The sequence below is a fragment of the Mesitornis unicolor genome, unplaced genomic scaffold (assembly GCF_000695765.1).
Source record: "Mesitornis unicolor isolate BGI_N332 unplaced genomic scaffold, ASM69576v1 scaffold31649, whole genome shotgun sequence".
NCBI classification, from domain to species: Eukaryota; Metazoa; Chordata; class Aves; order Mesitornithiformes; family Mesitornithidae; genus Mesitornis; species Mesitornis unicolor.
In genome coordinates this window covers 6,580-15,687 of record NW_010208453.1, presented here as the reverse complement: position 1 = coordinate 15,687, position 9,108 = coordinate 6,580, and the positions used below count along the sequence as shown (strand labels likewise).

General features: G+C 46.1%; 1 protein-coding gene across 1 annotated transcript in view; it reads left to right on the top strand.

Annotated features, from left to right (window-relative positions):
- Positions 1 to 5,427, top strand: part of MTA1 (metastasis associated 1) — a gene marked incomplete at its 5' end in the record, with an annotated part of 63,607 nt that extends 58,180 nt beyond the window's left edge. Inside the window, 2 exons of the mRNA XM_010192518.1 lie at positions 783 to 934; positions 5,289 to 5,427. Of these exons, the coding sequence (XP_010190820.1) occupies positions 783 to 934; positions 5,289 to 5,427 (291 nt within the window). The remainder of the gene's footprint in view (positions 1 to 782; positions 935 to 5,288) is intronic.
- Positions 5,428 to 9,108: the final 3,681 nt, after the last annotated feature.

The window sequence follows — 9,108 nt, the reverse complement described above, 5'->3', positions numbered from 1 at the left end:
ATCATCAGGAAGAGGGGCAGCAGAACTGGACTTCAAATGATCAAGGACAGCTGCATTTGAGAAGCTTAATGCTTTGCTCCCTTTCATCTGCACCTCTCTTAATAACAGCTCATGTTTTTCCAGTGGAGTGGAAGGGGGCTGCTGTGGGTCTGGAAAATGATACCTGTGTCGATTCGCAAAGCAAATGTGTTATACATGGGAAATCTGTGGTGTTAAATGCTGTAAAGATTTTATGATGAAAACTGCTAAGCTTTGTAGTACTAGGTTTGTTTTCAACAACATATTTAATTATATACTATCCTCATTAAACATTAACCTCCCTAGAGCAAAAAGGATATGGGTAAGTTTGGTACCCCACGATAACTGTAAATTCTGAGTTTTATATTTGATTTGCTTTGTAGCTAGATTTCCTTCCCTAAAATCAATAGAGTTGATCTGTATTTATGGTAGTAGCTGAAATCTAAGTCTTATGCTCAATCTTTTGAACTTGATGTCATCTTTCAGACACAAGCAACAGATTATTGGTAATGCCTTCCATTTATTATTTGTCCTGTCACTGGAGTATTGCTGTCCTATATTGAAGGTTCCTAACTTCTGCTGCTTGTGAACAATCGCTTTTATGTGAATTCTGTGTTCAGTCACGGGCACAAGGGGAAATTTTTACCATAAACTCTCTACAACTGATATGAAAACTTTAAGCACTCAAGGGAAAAGAGGATTAATCACATGCTACTGCGGCTTTGTTGCAGTCCATAATTGTACTTTTTTATGTATCACGTTAGGGACCAAGCCGAAACTTGCTGCTCAATGGGAAATCATACCCAACAAAAGTCAGATTAATTCGTGGTGGATCCATGCCTCCAGTGAAAAGGAGGAGGATGAACTGGATTGATGCACCAGACGATGTTTTTTACATGGCCACTGAAGAAACCAGGTAGGAAACTTGGTCTTTCAGGGGATTTATGGGGAGGTCTTTTTGTTCGTGTTCCTTGTGGGTGCTGCAGCTGATTTTGTGGTTAGGCAGGGGTCTCTCCAGCAGATGTGTTGCCTCAAACTGAGTGTAGAGACTGCTGCTGGTGTTGAGGTGGATGATGGCTGTGATACACCCAATCATGTCTGATGTACCTAATCGTGCACTTGCTTTCCAGAGAAAGCAGATTTGTCTTCTTCCACAGCAATTCCTGTAAGAGAGGGGTAATAAGAAGAGGAAGACTGAGGTGGGGAGTTCGCCTGGTTCAGACCCATAAAAGCCTTTGGAGGTCCCACCATGGTGTCTCAATAACAGGAAGGGGGCCCTGTGGTGCTTGAGTGATGCTGATGAATAGAGCCTCCTATATGTGGAGCTCTGCATGCTCTCTTGCATGACCTCTCAGAACTTCTCCTCCTGTGTCTGTGTACTGAAACCTGCAAGTGACACAGGGTTTCCAGAGGCGGAGTTGCCTCATTTCTTTGCTGGTTTATATTTGCCACCAGTAGAGGTGAGATTTAGCCCTGCAGTGTTCGTCTTTCTCCTTTAGTGGTACTGCTTCTGCTAGCCCTTCTGGTTAGTCTGCCCACAGGATGAAAATAGTGAAAGAAACTTTCTTTGCACAAATTTCACTTTTGTCTCTGTTTACAGGCTGCTGACAGTGATAGAAGCTCTGTAGCTGATCCCTAAAGCAAAGCTTTTGTGTGTATGTGTTCCCAGTGCTCTGTTATTCCTAGGAAGGGAGGACTGCTCCCTGGTGTGGTCAGAAAGGCAGAGACATACACTGGTGCAGTTTCCTCCTAAGAACTTGATGCCTCTCCTGGGTAACCTTGAAGAAGGTCAGAGCAAAGCTGCAGCCCTGCTTTTCAGCCCTCTCTGCAAGCAGTGGTGCTCTCTGGCTTCTGTCTGGGTCTGAGGCCTGGAGTTATCAACACTTTCAGTATCAGTGCCCCAGCAGGCAGAGAAGCACTTACCTTTCCCTCCAGGTACCTAGCAGAGATGGACCTGGGACTTACTGGGTGGCTGAGCCCTTACGAGTGAACAAGGAGGCCAGGAGTTTTGAGCACTTTGTCTCTTATGGTACTGCAAAATTTGGTGCTACTCTGAGTATCCATTTGTTCAGCACCAAGTGCAGTCAGAGTCCTGACATTCCCAAACTCCTCCTTAGCCATCAAAGCATTTCAAGTGTCAAGTGACTGTCCTGTGGGCCTGGTATCAAGGATGGGCTTCACAGACAAACTACGACTGGTAACATTCAAGTTACTCATCGCTGATGATCAGATTTCGGTGCAGGAAACCCCCACCTTAGAAGAAACATGAAAATAATTTCCTTGTCAGAGTTGTTCCTATGGACGCATTTAATGCAACTCTATATTTCACACCGCCTTACATCTTTACCTTTTATTTCCTTTCTCCTTTTCTGTTGCTGTGAGACTCTGTGAAAGTAAGCCATGGGATCCCTTACAGAATTGAAACTAGAGTGAGAGAAGTATTTCATTTTCAGGGGAAGCCGTTTCCTTACTCCTGTTGTCATCTTGCTCTGGTAAAGAAGTACTGGAAGCCTGTTACAGACCTTCAACTTCAGCCAATTCACATGCTGTTCTGGATGCAGGGTATTCAGTCCTTGGGTGCTCCAGGCTAATTTCATAATCCTGCATCTACAAAACACTTGACATCTTTATTGTCCAACCCGCAAGAAATACTGCAAGTCGGTGGTGGTAATGTCTCAGTACAACTACAAGGTCCTGCCCTTTCATCTGTACAGTACAGTGAGAATATTCATCAAGTGCAATATTGGCTGTGAGAACAATTTACTGTAAAGGGACCGAATCACCCGCTCGTACAGAACCACTGACCGAGGCAGGAAAGATCAGTCCCACAGCAACTGGCACATCTCTAACGCAGAAATGGTAGTGCAGTGATAGCTATCAGCTCAGTAAGACCTTATCTCTTCTATTTAAAAAGAAAAAAAAGGAGAAAAAAAAGAAGGGCTTCCTTTGTCTGGCAGCCTTGCTGCTTAGCTGACTGCTGAGTGCTGAAAAGAGATGTTTGGCAGCCTGCTGAAAAGCAGGGAAGCCTGAGCGATGTAGCATTGTAAGCGGCACGGGTTTTCTGTCGGGCATTTCACCTCTAACTTTTCCCTGAACCATCTGCTGCATTCCAGTGTCAAGAATGTGAGACTTGTTTGTGAGCTCCGAAACAATCTGAGCTTTGTGTTGGCTCCGTAGCAATCAATCTAGCAGCAATATCTGCATATCATCCTCCAGCTGAGGGTCAGGCTGTGTTTTCAGTCACAGAAAGTAGGTTTTCCTCAAGTTTTACACTTTGCAGCCCTCCCTCCTCCTTTTGTGTGGCACTGTGGAGAGCGGTGCTAGAAAACTGGAGAGCTCTGAGGGAACTGTTTGAGAAGTTGGTCGATTGAAAAGGATAAGTTTTTGAATTCAAGCCTCACAGTAAGGAGCTCAGCATTTATAATTTATGCAAGCAGAGGCAGCGAGCGACCTGATCAGAATCCAGAGCTGCTACGGGACGTGTTTTGATGGCAGCACATCTGACTGAGCACACGCAGATACTGAAAGAAGCTCCGCTGGCTAAAAGTGTGTGAACTGCAGCTGAGTGAGGCTTGGAAAAGTCACATCAAGATTTAAGTTTTTCCTCCCCACCTCCACTTTTCCACCCCATTCTCTCCTTCCCTCACCCTGTGCCCTTTCAACTTCAGAAGGCGCTGGAGAAATGGGGACACTGGGCGAACAAAAGGAATGTGTCTGCGTGTGTGAGCTCTGTGTAGGCAGCTTGTTCTGCTCAGTGGGCAAAAGCAGCCGGTGAAGAGATGACCAAATCTCACCAGAGCTGATGAAAAATCTTCAGCTGAAGTTGTTGATTTGTCAGTGCTGGTGGTGGGGAGGGTAAATTGGTGGGGCAGTATTTTGACCAGTTTCTCCTATGAATGTGTCTTGTCCTTTCTCCTCTTGTTTGCTTGTTTGTTTGGAATGAAAAATTTGGCCTCAACAGTGTTGTGTAACCAAAAATGTAAAAATTGCCTTTGGGAGATAGATGGTTGAGTTGTGGGCTGTAAAGCTGTGTGCACCATCGTGTCTCTCATGGCAAGTTAGAAAATCGTTAAGTTAGGAGCTGATAAGGGAGGGCAGTGCTTCCTTATCAGACCCTCCTTGTTGCCCCTGTTCCTGAGCTGGTGGCTGCGTACGGAAGGGCCGCTCTTGTGAATATTTATCACTTTCTAATCTTTACACGCCTTTGACCACCACAACATTCTCTGGAAATTAAGTCCTCATTTTAATTACATAGTACATTTTTCATTGTTGCTAGTTTTCTTGTTTGCTTGGGGGTTTTGTTTATTTGGTTTGATTTGGGCTTTTTTAGGATACTTCCTTTAGCTTTAAGCCTGGTATTGACAAAAGGAAGTGAGTAATCATTCTGTATTGTCTCTTTATACTTTGTTTTGCTAATTTTAAAACTTCAGTGCATTTCTTCTCCATTCTCTCCTTTACTTTCTCTCCATATGGAAAACCACTTCCAGCATCCAGTAAGATTTGTTGTTACTCTTGTAACACATAGGGAAACTCTTTAACAAATGCAAGATGTGAATATTACCTATTTCTAGGTTGGGCACACTCAATGTGGGAGGAGTAAGAGGGGGAGACACCCTGTTAGTGTTCCTAGTGCGGGGGAAGGCTCCAGTAGTGGTCCACTGGTCAGTGGCCGTGATGGAGCTCCCTTGTGGCAGCTCAGCCTTGAGGCGTAGCTCCATGGGAGACCAAATGTTGCTGGCTTGTGCTGTGCCGGGTTTCTTTTGAAGAGGCAGCTGCGTGCACCTGCCTGGGGCTGGGGGATGTCAGAGAGCTCAGAGAGATGGGTTAGCAGGCAGGGAAGTGACCAACGTTGCCAGAAGAGGTTTGGTTGTAGCTTGGTTTTGTAAATTCCCACAAAGCAGCATGTCCAACCGATGTGTCTGCGTGCATCAAAATAAATCAGTGGTATGGAAACTGGCTGTCATAACTATTTCACGTGTTACACTTAGAGCAGTGGCCCCAGTCCTACGAGGCTGGACCAGAATGCCTTCTGCTCTGCAGGGGAAGGATTCTGGAACAGAGAATGCAGTTTCCTCTTCATTGGTGGGTTTATAAATCAGAAAACAAAAGCTCCCCAGGGAAGACATTGCTGAAATAAACAGCGTCAGCCCATCCTGTTAGCGAGCAGCCGTGCATGTGCGGGCCTGGTTTCACATGGAGAAATGGAGAAACCTGCAATGTCTTAATGTCTGGTCTCTGTAATCGGTTCCTTTCTTCCTTACTGTCTGCAGGAAAATCCGCAAGCTGCTTTCCTCCTCCGAAGCCAAGCGAGCCGCCAGACGCCCTTACAAGCCTATTATCCTCCGGCCCATCCAGGCAGTGCAGCTACGCCAGCCCATGAATGATGAACCCATAATCATTGAGGATTAACACACGCTGAGCAGCTCTCCGGATGACGGTGGATCTGCCTGAAAGAATCTCCCCTCCAATATGTACTTGAGTTTCTATGGCTACAGCATTGAACTAACTGTTGAAGAGAGGGAACTTTTGAGGAACTGTTTTGCATCTTTTAAACCCTTAAAAGGAACTCAGCCCTGCTCTGAGCCTCTGACCACAGACTGCTCTCTCTCTCGCGCGCGCTCTCTCCTTCTCTCTACTTTCTTTTTTTTTCTTTTTTCTTTTTTCTTTTCTTTCTTTTTTTTTTTTAAATTTTTGGTAGCCTCTTTTCCCCTTTGCTTCTACCCCTTTTGTAGACAGGGGGAGGGAAAGTAAGTTTAACTTATTAAGAGAATGTGGACTAGTACTTTTTAGCTTTGTTTCCTCTTCTGATGTACGAAGAGCTAGAACCCTTCATTTTGTGACTGAGCTCTCGTTGCAAAGCCGTTTTTACGAGGCAGTGCTGTAAGATTTTTCTTTTCTTTTTTTTTTTTTAAATTTTGTGGACGGTGCCATTTTTTATTTCATTTATATTATTTCTTTTGTAGATAAATTTCCAACCTTTAACTGATATTTGGAAATAGGAGCTGAAAGCCAGCCCCAGGTTCAGCCAGTTTTCTTTAGTCCTGTCCCTTACATTTTTTGGATCGTTTTGCACAGCCAGTTGTGCTCATGCACAAGAGAGAAACAACTCGGGCTGAGAAAGGAGTGAGCTAAGAACTGAAGAACCTTGCAGAACATTACACTGACATGTGTGCAGTGGAGGCCAGGCTACCAGAATTAGGTGTCCTTATTCTAGGCAATCCCTGGGAGGTCTGGCCCATGGCATTTCTCCCAGTAACCAGCAGTTTGCGTGCTGCCTTCTCCCTGACATCTGGAATCCTACGTGCTGTTGTACCACCGCGGCCCAGCAGTAGGCCCAGCAAGTGTAATGAATTGCTTTGCTCTGGCTCCAAGAGTCAAGTACACCAATGCCCAGGGACGTTTTGCTTAGAACTCTGAACCTGTTTGTGCATCAGTGTTTTTGGACACATCTCGCCCAGGACGAGACCTGGTTTCTCTTTAATTGCGTTACTGTATGTTTCCCATTTTGAAGGGAATTTAAATTACAGCTGGGTTTTCATTTGAACACATTGTGTCTGAATTTAAGTGTTTCCCCCTCCCCTTGACATTTCTTGTGTTTCAAGTTTCTTGCATCTCTTGAACTTCTTATGTATTTGCAAGTCTGTATAATTTCTTTTTCATATGTCTTCTCATTGCAGTGCATTTGCTGAATGCCCTGCTCTGTTTTGAAAGGATGTAAACTATCATTTGCAACTTGTGCTGATCTGTACATGTACCTGCATCGAGCAGACACAGCATGTAATAACCCCCAAGTCATTCCATATGTGTCAGCGGTGAGATGAGCCAAAGTTGTATTTGGGTTATCACAGTCCAACCGTGATTCTGTGCAACGCTGCTAACCCGCCGGGTTAGACAGAAAGGAATCCCCACAAAATGAAAACAATTCAGTTAACTTTACTTAATAAACCTGGAAAGTGAGCTTTTGTGAAACATCTGCTTTTTGTCTCTTCTGAAATCGCTGCCAAGCCCCTTGCTCAGGGTGCCACCTGCCTGGCACGCACGCCTCTGCGCGCCTTCCCCGGCACCCCAGAGCCCTCTTCTGCTCCCCAGTGTCTGCGTAACTGCGGCGTGCCCCTGCGCTGCCAGCGCTGCGACGTCGTGCAGGGCAAGAGTCATTCACAGTTTTATTCCCCTGATAAGCAGTTGAAGTATTTCTAACACTTCAGACTGGGGCTCCGTCCCTCCTCCTTTTAAGCACGGCGGCAGATGCGATGCCAGAGCTCTGAATGAGCCTTTTGTCCGCTGTGCCTCGTGCGTCTTGCTGGTCAGGGGCATGACTCTGGCATGTGGCAGAGTGAAACCCCTGGGGTTAGCAGCCGAGCCTGCTGACATTTACGTACTTCTTCATTTCTATGCCTGCTCCTTACTGGGATAAGCAAAGCGGGCTCAGTGTTTGGTCTCATTTGCTGCTCAGGAGTGGTGAGATTTGCTATGTGGCTGTGAGTAGCTGTGGAACTTGGCAGATGTTTTAAGTGTATCCTATACTTCTGGTCAAGTTTTATTATCCTAACTTAAAAGCAGGAGGGGACAGCCATTCCCAAAGGATATGCTATGTAGCAAGGGCACCAAGCGTACTAGACAGAAGGCCTTCAGGCTGCGGGACTGCAGTTTTACTTTGCCTCCATCAACCCGTAGGATTAACTCTATGTACATAAGAAGTATTGCTGACTGCAGGAAGGTTTGGTAGCACTTGATTTTTCTCTGTAAGGGAGAGGTCTCGGAGGATTCTTTCCTGTTGCAAAATGATATCTGAAGAGATCACTTTGAAAAATCCATGCTTGAACTGGCTTCTGCCCTCCTGCAGTGGGATTCAGGTGCAGTAGAGGGCCCTTCCTTGCAGCGGTGGAGCTCTGAAACCCCCGAGTGCTGGGGGAGATGCACGGTTGTCAGTGGGCAAGCTGAGACTTGAGAGAAGCTGTAGAGGCTGCAGGGAGAGCTCAGAGTAACCACTTGGGGGGGCCAGCTCTGCAGTTTGCAGCGACTGAAAAGCTTTCTTGGAGCAGCTCCAGAGGCTGCTCTGGGAATGAGTCCAGGCAAGTAGGGAGAAAATCCTCTGCTGCCCTGACTTTGAAGGATCCCTTGCATGTCCTTTAATATGGATGCCGTTTTTCGGTTGTGTGCGTTGTGTGTCACTGGCTTGTGTTTGTACCAGCCTGGGAGGAGGGGTTGGAAGATGCCTTTAGCAGCCAAAGGCAAATGCCGGCTCCTGGGAAGCGCAGAGTGAATGGTAGGTGCCGCCACTGACCTACTCAAGCCTGAGCTGTCACTCTTAAGCCGGCTGCTGTCACTAAGCCTCTCCTGAACCAACCTGTCTTCCGTATCGGTGGCTGATGTGCTGTTGCTGCAGGACTTGCTTGTGATGATTCACCCTCCTGCTCTAGAGCCTTGTAAAAATAAAAACCAGTTCATACAGCTGGGGCAGTTTTCCATTTCCAGTGTCCCTCACAGCCCCTGCTTCCACTTCTGACAAAGCCTTTGAGATCATAGGGGACAAATTCTGATGTGAGTCGCAGCGAGAGGCGCTGGGCCAGCACTTGGGTGTGTTGCAGAGCCTGGTGTTTGGAAGTGCAGGTCATTTCTACTGCACGTGTCTCCAGTCCATGGTAAGTTTTGCCACATCCATTTGGATATTTTCCCGTAGCTGTGTCCTCAGCGTCCCTATCCTTCACCAGCGTTTCTGCCTTGCAGATAAGGGAGCAGACAGCTCTGGTCCTTGGTGCTCACGTGGATGGAGCACGCTGGCCTCCAGGCTTGCTACAATGCTTACAATTTGCAGGCATAAAAGTAGCAGGGAACTGGTCAGGAAGGTCTTTTAAAAACAAAACAAAAATCCAAACATTCCTACAATACTTTATGACAAAATTATTTTGTTAGAGTTTTATTTTTTCCTTAGTTAACTTTGGAATTCTGGGGTTGTTTTACTTTGTATTTTACCAGCTCCCTGTGATCTCTGATTTTAATGCTGTAACACGAAGGCAGTGCACCGTGCAACAGCACTGCTGAAACAGTGTGAGAAAACCCCAGAGCGTGACCCAAACTCACAACTCTGAA